The sequence below is a fragment of the Phoca vitulina genome, unplaced genomic scaffold, assembly GCF_004348235.1.
Source record: "Phoca vitulina isolate PV1807 unplaced genomic scaffold, GSC_HSeal_1.0 scaffold33, whole genome shotgun sequence".
NCBI classification, from domain to species: Eukaryota; Metazoa; Chordata; class Mammalia; order Carnivora; family Phocidae; genus Phoca; species Phoca vitulina.
In genome coordinates, this window is record NW_022589736.1 from 13,541,200 (window position 1) to 13,563,618 (window position 22,419).

The window sequence follows — 22,419 nt, forward strand, 5'->3', positions numbered from 1 at the left end:
CCTGCCCATCCGTCTCTTACGTGACATTTTCACAACAGTTGCAAGTGCCTGCTCTGGCAGGCATTGTGTGAGATTCCAAGGATAGGGACAAATAAGATACGGCTTGCGGTTCTGCAGCAAGAGACAGGTGCGTGCATGTAGGCGCGGACAGCGTTGGGTGACCTGCGATCCGTATCTGGTAAGGATATTGCAAAGCCTCAGAGGCTGATGTATTGAGTTCTGCCCGGGGCTGTCTGACACATCCAGCTAGGCTTCATCTAGAAACACCTGATGCAGGGGTGCTCCCCAACCTTCCCACCTCCATTTCCCTTGGCAGCACCCCGTCCTAAGGCAGGTTGTTATTCCCTCCTGGTATGCGCGTCCTTAGAAGCCTGAATGCCCAGTGTGCATCCCAGGGGCTGAGCCTTCAGACCGGAGTCTTCCATGGTCACCGGCTGATGCCTTCTCATCACGTGGTGGTGAGACTCACCTAGAATGTTCTCCTTCACTGGGCCAGGGAGTTCAGCTGACGGGATGCTGACATTGCTGCTGACGTCGGCTTTATGTCCCTTGGAGGCCATCGTAAATTCAGTGAGAAGGAAATAGGATGCATTTATTTTTACCTAAGGTGGGAGCTGATGAGGATTCTGCCTCCTTTTCAGGGGCTGGCCCTGTCGGGAAGGAAGACATTCCTGTCTTTGAAGGCAGGAACCCAGAAGCCGGGGGTCCATCCTTGCCAGACTCTGCAGGCCCACAGACCCCTCCTGTGCCACCCTCTCAGCCTGTGGCCGCAGCGGCAGCACCCCCCAGGAAAGAGCTGCCCACCCCCGGGCCCCCCGCAGAGCACCCCAAACTGCCCCGCTCCGTTCCCACCCCACTGGTAATCGCTCAGAAAATGTCCGAGAAGTTGGCAGGAAATGAAGCGCTTTCACCCACATCCCCCTCCAAGGAGGGCAAGCCTGGGGACTGGAGGACACTGCCTTCGGGGGCCCCTCGGAACGGGGACTCCTTCTTGGGGCACAGACACACGGCCCAGCCCGCGCCCAAGATCCACCGCTTCCCGAGCAACATCAGCGTGACCAACAGCGCGGGGAAGGAGTTCAACAAGACCATCTCCAAAGCAGCCGTCAATGTGCAGGAGCGGAAGGCCCGGGTCTTGGCCAACATCAATGGCGTCTCTTTCCTGGCCTCCGGGGAAGCGGAATACCGGGCCCCCAGGGCTGATGTCGCCGAGCAGGGGACGCACGGCCAGAGCAAGCCCCACCCCGTCCACGAAACCGTGTCCACGCGGGCCGGCAGCCACGCCAGCACTCAGCAGCAGTCCAGAGGCGTGCAGACAGAACAGTGCCTGCCGTTGCCCAACGGCTTCCAGAGCATCCACGACGTCCTAAAGAGTGAGCCCAGTGCCTTCGTCGTCTCCACGGGAAAAACTGTCACCTTCCGTCCAGACCCAGTGCTTGCCGGCAAACTTGCCCGCCAGAATGCCAGCAGGAGCTTTTACGAGCATCGGCAGCCGGACTGTGCCCAGGATGCCAGGAAGCGGTCAGGTTCGCTGCCCAGGGCTGTTGGGTTCAGGCCCCAGGGCATCACCGTCCAGTTCTCCGGCCGCGGGTCCACGGAGGAGGCCCGCCGGGAGGCCCTGCGCAAGCTCGGCCTTCTGAAGGAGAACTTGTGATGGAGGATGGGGTGGGGGGGCTGGAGAGGCACGATGGCCAGGCTTGTGAGGCCTAACATGGATGTGGCCGCCCGAGGAGCAGTGGCCACGGTTCCGGGGAGGACGACAGATGACAGGTGCCAGGACTCCGCGGGCCGGGCGGAGGGAGTGGGGACAGGAAGTGCCACCCAACTCCGCTGCCACATCTGAGCAGGGCGATCCTTCTGGGAGAGTCCGGCCCTGTATCTTGTCTTCCTTTTTCCAGGAGCTCAGAGAAGAACCCTGAAAACCCTAAATGCCATATGTCTTTTTTTTGGATTTAGAAGGAGGGGGATTGGGTCTGATTTGTTATTCTCCCGTCTCTCATCTAGACTCTTACCCCAAGGACGTGTGACACCCAAGCCAGGTTAGATCTCTTACATTCAATTATCCATGAAAGGGATTTTGTCGTCCTTTTCTCTGTTTCCTAAAACAGAAATGCCTGTTCAATTTTCATAACATCTCAAAGCATCTCCTTTGGTTTTTCTGTTTGTTTTTCAGGGGTAAAGTTTGGTGTGTTAACCCTAGATGTGTCTTTGTTTCTGGATATGATTTGGTTTGCCCATTTGTGTGTTTTGTTTTTTTTTTAATTGAAAATTGAACCCTTCAGAGTATGATTTACTGTAATTTTGCGTTACGGGAGTGGAATGGAAAGGTTGGATTTGGAAAAGGTAATTTTCAGGAAGCAAGTCCCATCAGACTGCAGGGGCTTTGTCACTGGGAGATATGTGGGTGAGCGTGAATGGTGTATATACCTGTACATGATGTGTGTTTACAGAAACGTGTTCACACGCACATACATGTGTGAGTCCACATCTGCAAACTTCTTAAGACCCTTTCAAGTGACTACAGGATGCAAGCCCTTCCCTCTCTCTTGACGGATGCGACCATCGCAGCTGTGACGGGACACAGAGATCGGAACCTCTAAGGGCACATCTCCATTTTCTCCACAATCACCCATGTGTCGCTCTGTACCCAAGGAAGGTAATATTCCAAGTAGGCTTCCAGAGAAGCAAGACAGTTCCTTCTGATTTCAATTTATCACCCAATTCTAGTTGTGCATGTTGCAAGGTAGCTAGTAAACAGAAGGAAACGAAAACATTCTTGAGATCCCTCATGTTCTGTGAGTAAGATCGCAGGATTAGCTTTAAAGGGGAAAAAAACCCCAGCAAACTAGGTTCCACAGTCTGAGAAGAACTGCTTTTCTCCCAGGCTGTGTGTCACATGCTGAGTTGTAGCCACAAGCATTATTATTAAAACTATTTAAGGCTGGAGTCTTAGGCCTCTAAAAATAGACTGGGAAGGGCCCCAGTTGCAAGTCATGCCCTTCTGTTATTATATCTCAGCCAATGTCACAGACTCGGTTTCCTCCTGTTGAGTATTATTTAAATTAAAATTTTTAAATGCGCCGTAAAGCACGTCTTTCATAGTATTCAATTTGCCTTGTAAGTTCCATAAAATGATGGTCATTTTTTTCCTTAGAACTATGGTATTTAGTGTCTCATCCAGCCCGTGTCTTCCTGAAATAATCTTATAGATTCTCGATGGTCTTAATTTAAATAGGTGCTTTGATTTTACAGGTTTTTAAAATAGTTTTTATTGTGCTCCTGTTTGTATTGGATTTTGTTTGAAGAATTCTTGAGGGCTGTATTACCTTTCACAAAGTGAGATGCCATACACAGTGTTTAAAAATAGAGGGCCTTGATATGGCTAACATTTTAAATATCCTTTAAATATGAGAATTATCTCTATCCTATGACTTCACTGTAATTAAGGTCAACGTGACTATATTTGTTCTCACAATGATGTTTTTGAAAAATAAATTTAGAGATTTATCTTAAGTATAATCAGCTTTGTTTTTGCATTTTATACTTGGCGCTCAGTTATTTTCTTTTAAATGGTTACATCCTTCTCTTGTATTTATTCATAATTATACTGGTTATTACTCTGGCCATTTCTTGTGCCCAAAACCCTAGTAATTAAAGCCATGTGTTTTGTACGAGGTTCAAATGATAGCTGTTAATGCAGTAACCTGTATATGTATCATGTTAACAAAAACATCTAGTTTGGGCACGCCTGGGTGGCTCAGTCGGTGCAGCGTCTGCCTTCAGTTCAAGTCATGATCCCGGGGTCCTGGGATCGAGTCCCGCATGGGGCTCCCTGCTCAGTGGGGAGTCTGTTTCTCCCTCTGCCCCTTACCCGGCTTGTGCTCTCTCTCAAATAAATAAAATAAAATATAAAATAAAATAAACATCTAGTTTGCAGAGAGGTATTCGTTCCCCTGCCATAACTACATGATAGGACATTCACAAAGGCTCATCGTCAAGCGAATGTTAAGGACCACATTTCAAAGCAAAACTGTAATGAAAAGAAAAGATGAATTTCAAGTGCCCAGGTTTTTTTTCCTTCTTTTCAAAGTGATACCTGTAAATCACTCCCCATTTTTGTGAAACTCTTTATCTTAATGCTCAAAATCAGGGGAAAAGAATTCTTTGCTTTTAGGAAGGTAGGTACACATGGCCAGTCTCGTCCACACACAGCAATACGTCGCAGATACTACAGTAACAGTCTGCACACGGGGTGTCTTGAGTCTGTCGAGGTGCTTAAGGTGGTGGGTCGGGCCTGAGCCCACTCCTGCTCTTCCCTCCCTGTGCGGCACACACGGACATGGAGGGTACAGGATTCTTCCCACGAAATTCCTCGTTGGGGGGCTCCTAAGGTTGGCTCCCTATTTTCACGAAGAGCTTAGTGGAGTTGATAAAGTGAGGCCTCAGGAGACCCTCAGGATTGGCTTTATTTGTGAAAAATCAGAAAGCATTCTCTTTGTTAAATTCCCACAGCTCCGGCTCTGAGGCCTTTGACCCTACAGAGGATTTGGTGGTGATGTTTTTGATGTAGGTGATCTAAGAAATCAGTTCTTGATGTTTATTCAAGAGGAACGAAGAGAGAGAAGTAAGATAAATATGAAAACAATACACTCGTACCTGCTGTGCTGGGTCCCTAATGGAGGCGGCAGAATGGGGACATTGTTTCCCTAGGAGGGTTTTTGATTGCCCGGACAAGCTGTAATACACTTTTCTCCCTCGGCTCTCCCTTGAGATATTATATGTTTGTCATCAAATCCTCATGTTCCCTGAAGGCTCTGGAGCTGGTTTGCTGTGTTTTTCCCCTGCTCCGGCCTGTGACCCCCGCTGCCTGCCCTGGGGGGGGGGGGCAGTCGGAAGGGGAGGCGTGTGAGGAATGCTCACCTATGAAAGGTTCGTGTTGTCACTGAAATGACAAGCCACCAAACAGGTTCTGTTTGTTCTCCTCACAGCAGGGCTTTCTCCGGCTTTCAAGTATGGGAACAAGTTGGCATATCCTCTTCTAATCTACTCTCTGGACAAGCCCTGCTTTCAGATACCTGAGAAGAGAGAAGGCAGGGCTGTAAGCTGCCGCAGCCTAGGAAGATGGGGACTCGAACTGCATTTGCGAGTGGGGGTGCCGTGTGGCCGGGCGGGAATGCGGCCCCCTGCCGCCTCGGCTGACCAGTCTGGTCCAACCCCTGCTCCCCGGCCCCTCGCCAGGTTCTCCCTCTTCCCCAAGGGCAGCACAACTGCTGGCGGAGAAACCATTTGTCTGCACCAGGAAAAGGCCCGGCCACAGGATAATGACCTAAGCACACTTCCCAGCCCATGCTTTTCAGCATAAAAAGGGTCAACCTTTGGGTGTGACGTTTGCAGTCCTTCTAAATGTCTCTTTTTTTAAAAAAACAGATAACGAAGCTCTTCCCTCCATATTCCAAATTCCCTAAGGCTTAAGAAATGCCAACCACTGCCATCACCAGCGGGCTCACTCGCTGTCCTGGCTACTGTCCTTCTAAGGAGGCCACGGACGACCCCAGGAGCCAGGCAGAGCCCGCCCCATTGCGATACCATCACTGCACCAACCTGCCAGCCCAGCTCTGTAAAGATCTCCTTCAGGCCCGGAACCTTCTATTCAGCAAAGAGCTAAAGGCAGGGAAACATGGAGCTTTCCGGAAATGACCCAGAAAGCCAAAATGGCAAACACGTGTTCTTTGGAGAACTTAGCTTAGGCTGGGTGGGGGAAAACCACAAATGGCCCTAAGTTAGGGGCAGGGTCCACACCCCACTGCCCCGCCCAGAAAACTGTGCGATCCTGGGACACCTCCTAGTGTTGCTTTCTGCCTTCTGATTCCTCCACGGGCCCTTCTGCTTTGGGGGCGCACCAGGATCCAGAGCAAAGCTGAGGCAGAAGGAATCTCCCCGCCTCCATGGTTGGGTTCGATGTAGGTTTTCCTGATACCCACTGCTTCTTCGAGATCCTTAAAGCCAGCCATTTCCCCAGCTGACTGTGTTTCTGAGGTTCAGAGAACATTTCCAAAGGGGAGACGTACCCTCGTTTTGTGGAGGGGCTCGGGGGTCTACTTTCTGGGCACGGGAGCTCCTAGTGTGGCGGCTTAGGTTCAGTATTCAGGGGTCACCCCCTCCCGACACCCCCTGCTTGCAGTCAAGGCGGGGGCTGTGCCAGTCCGGCCCCGGGCCAGAGGGAAGAATTCACATTCAGAAGCAGAGGTTAATGGAACTTAGTCATTGATAAACACGTCACACTTCATAAACCAGCCTCCCAGTATTTGTGGGTGAAACACAGCTGCCAAGGGTAACAACCGAAGTTCTGGAAATAACCTTTAAGGGGTGGGGTGAGTGAACAAGGAATCCGTGTGTCAGACAGAGAAGCTCCAGGGCATGAGCGTGCACACGCGCTTCTAGGCGACTGGTGGGTTTCCGTCCGCGGCATTCGCTGAGTGTCGCTGAGTGGTATGAGCCCCTCGAGCGGGGGACATGCAGCGGGAGGCTGGCCCTTGTTACCAGAGATGCATTCCAGTCTCCATGGTCTTTGTACAATCAATCACATCACTCCTCACGGAACTCACACCCCGACGTTACTGGGATGATAGAACGTTCTCTCCTGCTTCCAACTGGTCTTTCTGTGGTTATGTAGCTTCCTGGTCCATGAGATAGGACAGAATATATACTGTCACTTAGACATCCTTTGGTGTCTAAGCATTTTGAAGTTGGAGGGAAATAACCTTTGCCTTGTGAAGACAATTTCAAAGAGGAGGAAAGTGGAAAGTTCAGGAAGGGCCTCCCCAGCCGGGCTTGCTGTGGAGGCTGGGGAGCCTCACCTCCCTGGGGCTTGCTTTCTAAACCCAGCCCGGGGAACCTCCACCAGGCTCTTCCCAACTCACTGTGCATGGGTTTGTGATACTTCTTCTAAGGAATCTTAAAGACCAAAGGAGCTCAATTGAAATGTTAATTATGGAAAGCAGTTGTCCGAAACTAATAATTCGCACAGCTTAGGAGGTGAACCAAGTGGTCCTGAATAGGACCGTGTTCGCCAATTCGTTCAGCAAGTCTTTGTGTCCTTCTGTGGGCCCCATGCTGTGAGTGGTGCTAAATGTCACCACCTGTTCCTCATGATGACCTGCCAGGTGGGGTGTGTGTGTGTGTGTGACGACCTCTTACAGATGAGAAAACGCAGACTTCTCTTCACAAGGGGTTCCTGGGGGCCAGTGGGTCCATACCCTGGTGGCCTGATGTGCAAACTCCCTGCTTCCCGCACCTTTTGTGAAGCTGCCCGCGCCTCGCCAGGCTGCTACCTTCCAGCTGTCCCTTCTCCCGAGTGTGGAGAGGGCTGACCCTCCTCAGTGTCACCGAGAGAGACCACAATCCCGTTTCTCCCCTCCAGAGCCCTTCTTGTCCCCCGCGGAGCCACTTCCTGTAGTGTTCTGTCTGCCCCCCCCCCCCACTCGCTAGGGCCTGTCCCCGATTTACGACTGTGCCTCAGTTTACAGGGAGTGGAGGGCGCGGCATGGTTGGGGAACAAAGGGGAGGCAGGTGAGGACTGTCAGTTCCGCAGTCTGGATTGGTGTAAAGAGCATTCCAGTGGCCTGCACAGAGCTGGAAAGAGGAGAGGGAATTGGGGTGTGTCCCCCGGGCCTGCGAAGGACCCTTCGGCCGGGGCTGGGGTTGCTTGGACCTGCTGCTGCATGTGACCTCTGCCTCGGGGGATCCAGTTCAGAGCAGGTCCTTTGGCTCCATGCCTCCACGTCTTCCTTCAGGACTTGCTTCTGGAATCCGGAATTGCCAGTCGTGGTCTCCAAAACCCCCGTGTGCAAGACTCCCACGCACACACCGCACACCCAGCCAGCCGAGTTCCCCGGGGACGTTGCCCGGCCTGCTCCTTGGCAGTCCTCTGAAGTTGTGGTTGTTACTGGAAAGGCCGCCAGGCTTCAGTGGAAAGTCCGGGACCTGGTTGCCCCAAGCATCAGGGCTCGAGGCAGGGCAAGGCAAAGCGGAAGCCCACGCCCAGCCTCAGCCTTGCCCTCCGCCGGAAGCCACCCAGCTCCAGTGGGAGCCGCTCCGGAGGCTTCTGGGGCTGGACTTGTTCTCCCCATTGTAAGTCTCCAGCCACAGTCCACTCAGGACACAACTGCAGCACAAACTGGTGGTCCTTCCCTGATCGTGTCGGGGGTTATTGCAAATCTGCCAACACTTGTGGGTGGCATTGTTGAAGTTTTGTCTACATTTTATTGGGATGCACCAGCTCTCAGAGACCTGGGCATCTCCTTGCCTTGAAAGGCTCTACACTTTGTCTAATAGTGAATGTTGCTGGTGTTTATTTTTTTTAACTATTTATAAGATTTTATTTATTTGAGAGAGAGAGAGTGAGAGAGCACAAGCAGGGGGAGCAGCAGAGGGAGAGGGAGAAGCAGGCTCCCCGCTGAGCAGGGAGCCCCACATGGGACTCAGTCTCAGGACCCTGGGATCATGACCTGAGCCGAAAGCAGACGCTTAACCGACTGAACCACCCAGGCACCCCGTTGCTGGTGTTTAAATTCTATTTTGGTACATTTCTTCCAGGAATAACTTCTTTCAGTGCTAGTTTGGGCCAGATTTAAAAATCACCCAATTTTATCTTTTAAGCCAGCTTTTTTTCTCAGCTGAATCATCCACGTGCACAGCAATTCCAAATGACCACTTGCTATTTCTAGAAATCAGATCCACCTTCAAAGGTAGATTTGGCCCTATGTGCACTCTGCCCGATTCCAGACTCCACACTGAAACCCAACGGGCTTCATGAGGAGCAGAGACTGCAGAAAGAAAAGACTTGAGAGGCTTACAAGGCGGTCAGAACAGAGAATCCTGTGCAGCCACAGAGATGACACAGGGCAGATTCCAGCTCCATATAGGAAACTTTCAGGGCTTTGAGCTGAGTGAAACGGAGAGAACTGTTCATGGGAGTGTGAGTCCCATCTCCGTGGAGGTGTGCGAGCAGGGACTGTGCAAGCACCCTGGGACAGGAAGGTGACAGGAATTGTACTCAGTGTCACCCCTTCCAAATCTGAGATCTTGTCATGGGTTCATAGAGAGCAGGCTTTGTTGTTACCCTGACCTGAGTTTGAATCCCAGCCCTATGATTGTTGGCTGTGTGACTTAACTTCTCTGAGTCTCACTTTCTTCACCTGAAAAAATAGGGGGTGACCCATACTCACCCCATAAGGTTGTTGTGGGACTGAATGAGATCACATATGCTAAGTTTGGCCTGGCACACACCATCACCATCACTATTATCACCATCCCCACATCATCATCATCACCACCATCATCACCATTAGCACCACCATTGTTACCATCACCATCACCATTACCACCATCACCACCATCACCATCACCACCACCATTGTCACCATCACCACCATCACCATCACCACCATCACCACCATCAGCATCACCATCACCACCATCACCATCACCATCATCACCATCACCATTATCTTGATCACCATCACCTGCACTATCTCCACCTCCATCATCATTATCACCACAAAGTCTGTGCCAGAATTCCTATAGAGCCTTCTGGAATGGCCCTGTGCTAGTCCAGCAGCAGGAAGGGTGAGCAGGCACCAGCCTAAGAGCCTCATTCAGATACCACCACTCACCACGGTCCCATTCCTACCTGTAGTCCAGTGGTTACTTCAGCAATGAAGCAACTTTTACATTTAAAATCCACTGCCTACTGAGAAACAGAATTTTGCCACTTTCTAAAAATAGGTCTCCAGAGTTTATTTTCCTTCCCCAGAGCTGGGTAGGTCTGGCTTCCTGCTTAGATACACAACATCAGAGGACTCCCTCTTCCAAGTTCACACTTTTCCATGTCTCCTTTCCTTTCCGCCTGAGACTCACAGAGCTCCTCTCAGAGCTGAGCTCTCCCGCCACCTCCCAGGGCCTCCTCCCAGATGAGGAAGTGCCCAGCCCAGCCTCGCGCCTGAAAGGCTCCAGGGAACACTGGGGGATTGTCCAGTCAGAGCCCCTTGGCCGCCTCGCTGCCCAGGAGGAAATGCTTATTTTGAGTTGCTGGGCTGGCCAGACTGCGGCCCTCAGACTTTCCACCCTACACAGCATACTCCCAGCCAGTCCTGGCAGAGGGAGGTGCTAGGGCAGAATGCAAGGAGGGGGACTCTTCAACCAGAGCCTCCAGAGCGGCTGCCGGGAAGCAGGTGGAGTGATCCAGGCCCCAGTCACACCTGCCTCAGGTCAGAAGGCCCCTGGGCCAGTTCCTTTCCTTTGCAGCACTACCTCTGCCTTGCTCTGCATTCCAGGTGGAGGGGTCCAACGGCTAGTTCTTGCACCAAGTCACTGTTGCTCAGCCCGTCGTGACCCAAGCAGGTCTCCTTCTAGAGCCCAGTGCTAGACCCTGCATCCCTCCCTCCAAGAAAAGTCCGCCTGGAGCCCTCCTCTGCAAGTCGATGCCCCCTTGCTCCGACCAGACCCATCATATTTCTCAGCACTCCTGTGGTGCTGGGGATGGCAGGTGCCACCAGGTGCCATGAAGAGAGGCCAGCATCTCAGGAAGACCTGGCCTTAAGAGCACTCACCAGTTGTGTGCACTTAATGTAGTCGGGTGAGAGATTCTGAAAGACTGAACAAGATAAGAGATGTGCCTAACTTCTGAAAACTGCAAGAGTGCTGTAGTCTTGGGCAGTGGTTCTCAGAGGGTGGTTCTCCTGGCCAGCAGAATGAACGTCATAGGGCAATTTGTTAGATCCTGGAAGGTCGGGACCATGTCCTACCACGTGCATCCCCACTGCTGGATGTGGCATCTGGCACATAGTAGGTGTTCATTTTATAGCTCTTACATAGAATAGATGTGTGAACACTGAAAGACAAGAGTAGCTCAAAAGTCTTACAATGAGTGTATGTTATTTTTATCACTGAGAAAGAAGATAACCACATTTGAGGAAGAGAGGGGAGTGCAGGGAGACAGAAAAAATAGACATGGGCCATTCTCTTGGGCCTGCCCACGATGGCTATAGGAGAGAGGATCAGTGGGAAACTTCATCCAGAAAAGGAGCCTACATCCCCCACTGCATCTCTGGGTCTCCCTGGAATGGACTAAGAGGTCACACGTTGGCTGTGATCAGCATCCATTGGTTCATCTTCTGAGTATTTGAGCACCTATGATGTGCTGTCCTAGGGGCTAAGGATAGTGCAGTGAGCAGGGCACACACAGTCCCATGCTCCCAAGCTGGCAGTCCAGGGAGAAGACAGGCACATACACACACTCGCTGCAAGAAGGCAGAACAGTATTGTGACAGGGGAAGTATTGGGGGTAGGGGACAGAGGATGGGGCAGCGGCCAGGGAAGGGATCTGGTCAGGGAAGGTGGCCAGACTGACTTGAAGGGCATGCAGGAGTTAATGGGACTACAAGGTGAGTAGAGTGTTCCAGGCAGAGGGCACAGCCGGTACAAAGGTCAGAGGGGAGGGCACACATGCGGGGCTGTCAGTCACCCGGTCCTGGCATAAGATATGGTGTGAGGCAGGGGTGCAATCCCTGCCGTTCAATGAACACTGTCTAGACGCTGGGGAGACAGCAGAACAGAGACAGAACCCAAAATATGACCCTGGGGGGCTTACGTCTTAGTGGCCAACACAGAAACAAACCACAAAACCAAGAGCAGTGCTTCAGGGGGAGAGGTAAGCCGATGTCCTGGAGGGAAGGCAGTGGGGGGGGTCCTCTTTTTTCCACTTGCCTTTGGGACCTGAGTTCTATGCCCTGAGAGTATCACTTCCAAAACTGGTTCTCTCTCCCTTCAAGTCTTAAACCTGTTTGGATACACTCACAGGGAAGTGGTAAATGACAGGACCAGGGAGGGGTGCTTGTGGGTGAAACATCAGCCAGGCTAATGACAGTTAATGGGAGACTGAATCCCACACACCAGCCATACCTGTTGATCCTTTAATGAAGGAGGATGTTTGGTGGGCGTGCCTACTGGGCTGGTGGCCTCAGGAGGCCTCACCATATGAGTGGGTCCTAACCAGTTAGCCTCTGAAATGGGGCTTTGAACAAAAGCCACCTTGGATTCACACTTTATTCTAAACTTCCAGAAAAGTGTTGGGAGGCAGTCTGCATAGGGAAAATGAAGACGGGTTCTTGGCCTGGCCCCACCACTAACATGCTATGCAAGCTGGTCCCAGTCCACCTGCCATTTCTCAGTTGCTGTCCCAGTCCACCCGCCTGTATTAGTCAGGAGAGGTTAGGCTCTGCTGTGGTAACAAGTGAACCCCAGGATCTTAGTGGCTGAACAAAATAAAAGTTTCTTTTACTCACCTTGTGGGTAAGGCATCCCCCCTCTGTCATGTGGCTACCCGATCAGGAAGACTTGGCCTCCAGGGTGCCCATAGCAGAGAAGGAAGAGGCTTCTGGAGGGTCTTGTCTGAAAGGGGCTGGCATCCCCCCTACCACACACACAGCAGTCAGCTGAACTCATCACATGGCCACACCCCAGTGTAAGAGGGCCTGGAATGCGGTCCCTCCCCAGGAAGAGAAAAATGCATGGAGAGTGCACAGCGTCACCTTCACTCGCTCAACTATTAAATCCAGAAAGTACTTAGTTACGTTTTAGGAGAGGTACATAATATGTGCCATGGAATTAAGTGTTAGAGCTACAGAGATATCCTTGTCCTCAAGAAGTTCAGTGGGTGAGACGGACTACACAGTCTATCGTGGGAGCAGGAAAAAGAGGCACCCAACCCAGCCTGGGCCAAGGGGTGGGCCGCAGTTCGTGCATAAGAAGAGTTGCATGTGCCTATGTATACGCAAACATGTTTATCATGAACTTTCCTGATGTAAAGGATATGTAGTATGCAATTTATAAACAATGCTGAAATATACAATAGTCTACACTATGCACAGCCAACTGATTCTCATAGAATGCCTTCATCAATTTTTGCCAAACTCTTGCATTTAACCATAGGTTGAGAAGCAGAGTTGCATCCCAATCAGCTCTCTCCCCAGTAAATTTATTGTCCTTAAATCTGATGTCCTTAAATCATAAACTATCTCTCCCTTTCATATTAATTATATCTATTAAACTGAAACAATTTTTTTAAAAAAAAAGATGTATTATCTACTGAGAAAGAGAGAGAGAGAACAAGTGGGAGGGGCAGAGGGAGAGGGAGAGAGAACCCCAAGCAGACTCTGCATTGAGCGTGGAGCCTGATGCGGGGCTCAATCTCATGACCCTGAGATCATAATCTGAGCTGAACGGAGTCAGATGCTTCACCAACTGCGCCTCCCAGGCGCCCCTAAACTGGAACCTCTTTAGACATGAGCAACTTCTTTGCTAAATCAGTTAAGTTTTCAAATGCTGAGAAATATTCCCTCCATTTCGTGTATTATTCACCACGTAATGGCTAGGGACCCAAAATATGCTTTTTTAAGTTTAATTTGAATGACTAACATTTTCTTTCTCGAATCACTTTCTGAAGTATAGACAATCAACAAATCCAGCCCTGGTTTATAGCATTCGCCATTTCAGTGGTATTACTACTCCCGCTGTGGCCAGTTCCCAGCTACGGAGCTGACATCGCTGAAGACAGAGCCGGAAAGCAAAGTGCGGCAGTGAGCCTGGCCAGGGTATTTCCTCCGGACAGACAGAGTGGACATAAATAACATCAAGAGCCTAGAAAATAACAGTGTAATTAGCAAGTGATGAATTTAGGGTATTTATCGCCTTATTTAATGGTGAGTTCATATCATTTAATTTTAGGATGGTGGCTGTGTTTAACAGTTGGCCTGTAAAATTCCTGAAAACTTCACAGTCCGGCCAGCCAGGGCAAGCCGGCTCTTGCCGGCACCCAGGGGCAGGTCCGAGGAGGCAGGAGCTCTGCCCGAGCTGAGTGGACACAAGCGTTGTTGTGCTTATTCCAGAAGAAGAAGGAAGAAGGGCCGTGCAGGCTGGTGGGAGCTAAGCCAGGGAAGGATGGAATGACTAGAGCTGGAACAGGGTGACCACCTAGCCGAGCTTGCCCGGGACAGTCTCTGCCTGTGCTCATTGTCCCACAGCCCCCTTTTATTTTCAGAAGGGCTTGGTTAGGGACAAAAATGATACAGCCTCCCTCTACTAAGCGAAGAGCTGCAACCCTTCTAGGACCCTGGAATTTCAGTGTGCATGGGATAGGGGAGGGGGGTGGGTAGGAAAGGCTGGTTGGTGGGCAGGGAAGACAGGTAGCAGGGTAGGGAGGAGAAGCGGGGAAGGAAATGGTGGTGGGGGCCAGGGAGGTCGCGTTCTGGGAAGTCAGGATAGGAAGGGAAGGCTCTGGGACGGCGGCTCGCGCCTAGAGAGGGTTTCTTCATGGGAGGAGCTGAGCTCTGAGGCCCAGCCAGGGCCCAGGCATGCCGGCCTCATCTAGAACCAGTGGCCATGCTGTTATTCACTGTAGCCTCACATAGCTGGCCAGGGCAGAAGCAAGAAATGCACGTGAAATTCAAGTGTCTAGCGCCCAGCTTCCTGACAATGAGGGAAGAGGTAGGCAGGGCGGTGCTAAGTGGAGTCACAATTCCCCACGTGGTCGATCTCCTGTGGGAGGCTTGAAATTCCCAGGACAGGGGCGCCTGGGTGGCTCAGTCGGTTAAGCGCCTGCCTTCGGCTCAGGTCATGATCCCAGGGTCCTGGGATCGAGTCCCACATCGGGCTCCCTGCTCAGTGGGGAGCCTGCTTCTCCCTCTCCCTCTGCTGCTCCCCCTGCTTGTGCTCGCTCTCTGACAAATAAATCTTAAAAAAAAAAAAAAAAAAAGAGGGTGCCTGGGTGGCTCAGTTGGTTAAGCGACTGCCTTCGGCTCAGGTCATGATCCTGGAGTCCCAGGATCGAGTCCCGCATCGGGCTCCCTGCTCGGTAGGGAGTCTGCTTCTTCCTCTGACCCTCCTCCCTCTCATGCTCTCTGTCTCTCATTCTCTCTCTCAAATAAATAAATAAAATCTTTAAAAAAAAAGAAAAAATTCCCAGGACAAAGCAGGAGCACCTCCCAGGTAAGAGCACCCTCTGAGGCTAGTGTTGGGGGGTTTTCCCACAAAAGTGGTCCATATCCTCCTCACTTTCTCAGCCAGCAACCCTCCTGAAGGCCCCAAAGCCTAATCCCTCCTGAGCACCCAGTCCTGTCATTTTCTCCCTCATCGAGACAGGGGACAGCAGGCCCTTCCCTTGGGGACCAAGCGGTTAGCGCTCTGCCTCCTGGGCTGCACACACGATCCCACGTGTCAGGGCGAGGCCACGCTGCTCTCTGGCAAAGCAGCCCAGGACCATACTCCCAAACTCCAAATGTTCTGAAACCTTTATGAGCCTTCCAAACCTTCCATAAATAAGGCAAAGAACTCAGGGAACATTCTTTGGCCTTGAAGAATGGGGGGAAGATTGAGGGTTCTCCAAGCTGCATGCCACGTCGCCATGTACCTTTCACGGCCGTGTTTCACAGGGAGCTGAATGGAGGGATGATACATCTAAGTGCTCTTCTGGGGACTCCTGTGTCTGTGTGTTTCAGATGACAGGTAGGTGGGCAGGTAGGCAGACGATAAAGTTCACATACACAGATGAATGTATCGATCCTCACATCAGTCCTCGGAGGGGACTTCCAGAATCCCACAGCTGGTAAATGTCAGAGCTGAGATTTGAACCCGGGCAGGGTTGCTCTTGACTGTGACACTAAGCCACCTGCCCACGCCCGGGGTGGGGGTGGGGGAGGGGGTCCTGTCATGGGGCCTTTCCCACCCCTCTGGGACACATGGGAGCTGGAGTCATATCCCACATGGCATCAGACCTGGGGTAGGCCCAAGTTGTGGGGCCCACAGCTTAGAGAATTTGGGAGATCCTTCTTTAAGACCAAGACTACAGAACCGTGACTGCAGATCACACAGGCTGTGGAAGAGGCCGAGCAAGTGAGGGTCCCTGCATTTTCAGCCTCGTTGGCCTCGTGGTGGGTGGGCTCCTGCCCTGTAGCCTCTGGGGCTGTTAGTCCCCAGTTATCTATGCTCAGGCTTCCTGAAGTCTCTTCTGTCCACTGGCACCTTGTCTGTCTCTTCCCACCCCAGAAGGGGAATCTGCAAGGGGGTCTGAGGGAAACCCCAAAAGAGCCTGCACCCCTCTCAGCCAGCCTTTGAGAGGAGCGCTGGAGGCTGGGAGCCCTGGCGGTGCTCAGAGAGATTCAGACCAGACTACTGGCACCAGGCCTGCTTCCCAAAAGCATGAACAGCCAGGAGGAAGACGTGGAAAATTTTCTGACCAGCCCCGAAGCTGGAGGGATCATTAAAATGTAACTCATCCAAGGTCACTCCTGTGCCCTGAAGCTCATGTGGAAGCACAGAAGGAAAAAAGGATCTATTCTCTCTTGAATGCCACCAGTAGCTCTTCTTTTTAAGAGGTACAGACAGGGTCAGAGAGGATCCAAGCCAGAAAGCCTCAGCCTCTAGGGAACAGTCCGCGTGAGCATCGCCACGGGTTGTCTTTGGTTCCTAAGCAGAGACTATCACCGCTGACTGGAAGATTCCACCGTCAAAGGCTCTCATAGGCTCTTCTTCCCTCTGCCTTCCCTACAACAAGGACAGGCAAAAGCCATGAAGGGGTTGGGGTAGGGGGGACAAGAAGGTAAGGCTCCATGGGGGAGGGACCACGCTGCAGGGGAGGTGGGGAGAGGGCTGTTAAGGATAGGTGGCCCAGAGCCAGGGAGGGTGGGGGGATGGCATCCTCATAAAAGAAAAATGGTTCGTGACACGCGTTAAGGATGGGATGGTGGATGACTCAGGGGGGATCTGTGGTAGGGGAGAGGGATCACACTGGATCCAACCCCAAAACGGGGAAGTCAGGGGTAAGGGGCATTCTTGCTCGACAACTCCACAGAACTCCTGCTGAACGTAGACCAGGGTGCTAAGGTGTCCAGGTTGGGGACGAGGAATTTGATCAGATAGCCAGGGTGGTTGGTGTGGGCCAGAGGGGTGGTGATACACTGACTTAGCACAGTTCTTGCTCAAAGTGGATTCCACAAGGACAGAGAGGAAGCCCATGCGGGGCCCAGCAGAGCAGAGAGCTCAGGGGAGCCCAAGTAAAGTTAGATCAAGGAGAGTCCCTGTCACCATCCACTGTCTGCCAGAAAGACTTGGGGCTTTTGAGAGGAATGGCCAGCTCCAGAGCTTGGGACAGGAAACTGGAAGATCAGCCTAAAACGTATTTTTGTGCCAGAGAATCCAGAAGTGCTCAGAGAATGATGGGGACACGTCAGAAGGACACAGAAGCCATCTGGAATGGGCTCCCACTGACCACACTGGGGACAACCTAAGCATCAAGATACATGGTAATAATAATGAATCATACCCCACGGGAGGGACTAGGAAACACGAGTCCACACGTATGCCAATTAATTAATTATATCAATTAGTTATCATCATAATCGTATTTTGAATTAATTAACTCTACTTGAGGAGTAAATGGATATTTCCATGGTTTCAAAGCGCCGCCCCACAAAAATACTGAATAATCACAAATGCAAACTGGCTTCCTGCGAGGACCTGGCCAATGGACCCTAATCAGGGGATCAATGATCCATCTGTGATGGAGCAAGTGGAGACCACATGCCAGTGGACGGGACTTGATGACCCGAACCACCGAGGGCCACCCCATACGGAGTCTGTGGTGCTCAAAAGTCTAGACACCGCGCAAGCGCACAAGACTCTTACAGACAGTAGGAAACTGAAGAGAGCTCACAGCCAAACGTGATGCATGATTCTCTGCTGGGCACATCTGGTCAAAGGCCTGACTGGGGACAGTGGGGGGATCTGAAGGGGCCAGGATGACCAGGTGGTAGGAATGGAGCGGACACACTCCCGATTGACGGGTGTGTTGTGGTTATGTAGCAGAATGTCCTTGTGTGTAAGGTGACAATGCCGTAATGTCCAGGGGTGAATGCGGCACCATGTCAGCCATTTATTCCCACATGGATCTGGACAAATATTTATACCGTGCTTGCAACTTCTCTGTAAAAGTTTGAGGTCGTTTCTAAATGCATCAGTCAGTTTTCTGTAAAATTCCATAAAAACGGTTCCCAGGGATGGCAGGGGGCTCGAGAGATCAGTTGGTCGGGTCCCCTGTCTTAGGGCCCAGGTTTTATTATCCCCATTTCACAGAAGAGATAGTTGAGACCGAGCGGGAAGCGCAATGGGCCTGTTTCAAAGTGCAATGGACTCGTTTCATAAATGGAGCTGAAGGAGGGGATGGCAGCACTCAGACATAAAACCCCACAGGCTGCCCCTGCACCTTTTCGGGGGTCACCCCTTCCACCGCGACCCTGCATTATGCCGTGGGGTCCTTTCCAGGTCAGGAAAGGTCCTGGATCCAACCCCAACACGGGGAAGTAAGGGGCATTCCTGCTGGACAACAATCAGAAGAGGAAAACATAATAGAATTAAGTGTGGACCTGACAATCAGGGCTAAACCTGGATGGCCAGGGACCTCCCATCAATCTTTAGGTTTCTCTCAAGAAGAGAAGCTGCCTCTGTGGCCCATTCAAGCACCGGGGTCCCCTTGGGGGCATGGGGGGTCAGGTGGAGAAGGAATTCAGGAGAAGTCTTCTCCAGGAGAGAGGTAGATATTGCTCGTGAAAAGACATTGATATTAGGGGAGACAAGGATGTGTACTTTAGGGGACGGAACAGATAGAAGGGGAGGCCGTGAGTTTGGTGGAAAGTGGCAGGAGACACATGGTTCTCCCAGGGAGGCTGCCTGCGCCGCTCTGGCCCTTGACCGTGAGACGGTCCCGTCTGTGCCAAGCAAGCCCCAGGAGACCACAGATGCTGGAATGCCACGCTCATGATTTAAAATGGAACACAGAGGTTGCTGAGGTCCCGTGGTGGGATGACTCCGAGGACGCAGGGGTGGCACCGGGCTGCAAATCCTTACACCAACATGCAGAAGGGCTTTTCCCCCTTAAGTCAGACTCCTTGAGACATCAAAGCAAAGCTGGCAGTCATCTTTTAAAAAAATGCAACCTGCCAGAGACTTGAATAGAAAGAGTGCTCCCAGGCTCCTGAGGGACACATCAGGGTGAAGAGTGGTCACTGTCATTTCTGTTTTTACACATAAAGAAACTGGTCCAGGGCCACTCTGCCACCTGGTCAGGACCAGAACATAATCCTTCCCCCTGCCCTTAGGGTTTTTCTTCCCCTACCAGCTGTTTTTATCAAAATAACCTCAGTTTGAGGGGCGCCTGGGTGGCTGAGTCAGTTAAATGTCCGACTCTTAATTTTGGCTCAGGTCATGGTCTCGGGATTGTGAGATCGAGCCCCGCCTCAGGCTCTGCACCGTGGAGCCTGCTTGAGATTCTCTCTGTCCCTCTGCCCCTCGCCCCTACCTCGTGCTCTCTTTCTCTAAAACGATAATAACAATAATAAAAATAACCTCAGTTTGAATGAAACAGAACCACATCTGGTCCCATTTTTCGTTTTTTTTTTTTTTTTTTTAAAGATTTTATTTATTTATTTGTCAGAGAGAGAGAGCGCGAGTACAAGCGGGGAGTGGCAGGCAGAGGGAGAGGGTGAAGCAGGCTCCCCGCTGAGCAAGGAGCCCAATGCGGGACTCGATCCCAGGACCCTGGGATCATGACCTGAGCCAAAGGCAGACGCTTAACCGACTGAGCCACCCAGGTGTCCCCTGGTCCCATTTTTCTACAAGAACTGACAGCCTGCCTGAAAGCTGTCACAGGCTTGCAGGGTAGGAGGCTGCCTGGGCCGGTCTTCTCTCCTGTCTTCCTATAAACTCACTGCAAAATTCGCTCCCTTTGAGACCAGGCAGATGAGGTCCTGTGTGTGCAGAGCCCTTACAGCATGGTGTTTCATAAACAGGAGAAACGACAAAACCATCACACCCAAAGGGCACCTAGGGAGCCTATCTGAGCTTCGAGCTGCATGAGTAGGACATCAGCTTGCTTGCTGTAACAAAGAGACCCAGATAATATTGGCTTAGGATAGAAATCTGTACCTCTGTCCTGTGAAAGTTCAAATGGGCAGGCAGAGCTAGGATAGTAGCTGCACAACCCTCAGGATCCAGGATCCTTTAACTATCTGCTCTGCCAGCCTCAACATGTGCTTCCATCTTGTGGCCCAAAATCGCAGCTCCGGTTCCTGCCATCATGTTTGCATTCCAGCCATGAGGAAGGTTGGCCTGGCAAAAGGCAAGGGCACACCACTTCCTTTCAAGGACATGCATGACCCAGAACTTGCACACACCTCACTCCCATGCACACTGCATTTGCCAGAACTTTGTCACGTGGTCACAGCCAGCTAAAGGCGAAGCTAAGAACCTAGCAACTCTAGTACTATATACTATGTAATAATAAAGTACTACGCAATATAGTACTATGTGATAAATGCATACTGGAGCATTGACTAGCAATTCTGCCACATGGGTAATGCATCTTAGCAGCTCAGAACAGAGAAGTCTTTTTCTCCAGTGCTCGCACTTTCAGGCCTAAGCTGGACCCAATTTTTCTCTGCTCAGAAGTGCACACTTGGATCTGAGCCAGACTAGATCTGTGTGCATGCCTCGCCTCTCTCAGGAATCTGTCCTGACATTCCACACTCTCTTGTCTCGTTTGCATGCTATCTGCTTTGGACTCAGCCCGGGGCCTCCTGCTCTGTCATCAGGGGGAAGCTGGCAGGCACCTCCTTCTGCACATTAAGACTTCGCCTGCCTCCATCTGGTGGTGACCCCCAGCGCCACCCCCCCCCCCCCCCCCCCCCGCTGCCCCAGGAGAAACAAGTCTCCCTTGGCCAAGGGGGACTTCTCCAGCTCATCAAGCAGCCCCCAGTGCAGCCTGTGCTGTGTGCCGGAGTCAGAGCCAACCTGGGCACGTAGGGAAAGGGTAAAAATCACCACCCCCCGCGTGTTGTGTCCTGTGTCAGTGGCGGATGCCCAAGAACAGCAGGGATACCTGTCCTCAGCTGCCAGGCTGAGGGCCCAGCTGCACACGTGGCTGGCAGATGCATCCCTGCATTTCTTTTGCAACTGAGCCACTTTGGAGCATCCTCCTGTACTGAGGGAGGTGCCGTTTGGCCTCAGACACTGGGCATTCAGGGCGGCTTCAGCAGAAGGCAGATGTGGGAAGTCAGGGTCCTGTGTTTAAAGACTCTGTGACCTGAAGGGCAGAACAGCGTGGTGGTGAAATATACAGGCTTTGGAGCCAGAATTTCTAGACTCTGGTCCTGGCTCCAGTGTTTATTACCTTGGGACTATGGGTAAGTTACCTGGTGAATCTAGTTCTTGGTTTCCCATGGGTAAAATGGAGATCTTTGTGCCTACGTGGGGGGATTGGTAAGTAATAAATGGGTAACACAGATCAGTGTCTGGCCTGTGGTAAGCTTTCCATGAGCATCAGCCACTCCTATGCCTTAATCTCTTTGAGCCTCAGTTTCCCCTTGCACATAAATGAGGAAACTATTTCTACAACTCAGCGTGGGACATTAAGGATGAAAATGTCTTGCATCTCTAGAAGGTTTTTGATGTATACATTTCCTTCTCTGCTTTCCTGGGTCTGGCTTCTCTATAAATAGCAGGAAGAAAATGATTATCCCCTCCTGCCCCCCAACAGCATTCACACTGGTGCTCAATCCGCAGAGGGGGTCCTGTGTTCATCTGTGTGGCTTTCCTGCCCTTTGTGCTGTGCTCTGGCCAACCCATGACCCCAGTGACTGCCAGAGTGCTACCATCACCAGAGGACAGAAGGAGGCAGGCAGGGCACCCCAGTGCATGCCGGGACCAGTGGTCTGGGAAGCACTTCTGGCCTCTCGAGAAACATCTTCACTGTCAGTCCTGGAGCCCACGGGGGTTGAGGGCCTGCTGGATAGAGGCACGCCAGGACGCCAGGGGATCTCAGGAGAAAAGAGGAAGGTTCCCAAAAGGAAGATGCCAGTTCTAGGAACAGACCCCCATGAGAAGTGAGATAGGACGGAGTCCTTAACAAAACAATGCATTTTACTTATTTTTTCACTTGTCTCACCATAAAGGCAACTAATCTCATTCTTCCCAACATACGTTTTGCTAATTACAATATTGGAAGCTTCGAGAACACCACCATCGGAGCAAATATAAGCTTGGGGAAAATAGAAGCAGATACTGTCCAAGTCAGTCCCCGTGGCTTTGACTGTGAAGCCGACTAGATGCTAGGGAACCTTCTCCCTCGAAAAATACAAGGCATGCTGGGTGTGGGTGTAGAACGAGGACAGGGTCCCAGGTTGCTCCTCATGGCCTTGATTACAGCTTCCCGGCTCTCCCCATCCAGCTCCTGTATGACGGGCCTGCTGCTGCCCCTCCCCCCTGCTCTCCAAGCATCAGCTGTCCCTGGAGCCTGTACTCTCTACCAAGCTT

The 22,419-nt window shown here is 51.6% G+C and overlaps 1 protein-coding gene across 3 annotated transcripts in view; it reads left to right on the forward strand.

Annotated features, from left to right (window-relative positions):
- The window catches only part of PROSER2 (proline and serine rich 2), a 45,666-nt gene extending 41,977 nt beyond the window's left edge, over window positions 1-3,689 (forward strand). For all 3 annotated transcript variants that reach the window (XM_032425908.1, XM_032425907.1, XM_032425906.1), the window contains one exon: window positions 642-3,689. In XM_032425908.1, coding sequence (XP_032281799.1) covers window positions 642-1,654 — 1,013 coding nt within the window. In that variant the 3' untranslated portion in view covers window positions 1,655-3,689. The remainder of the gene's footprint in view (window positions 1-641) is intronic.
- Window positions 3,690-22,419: the final 18,730 nt, after the last annotated feature.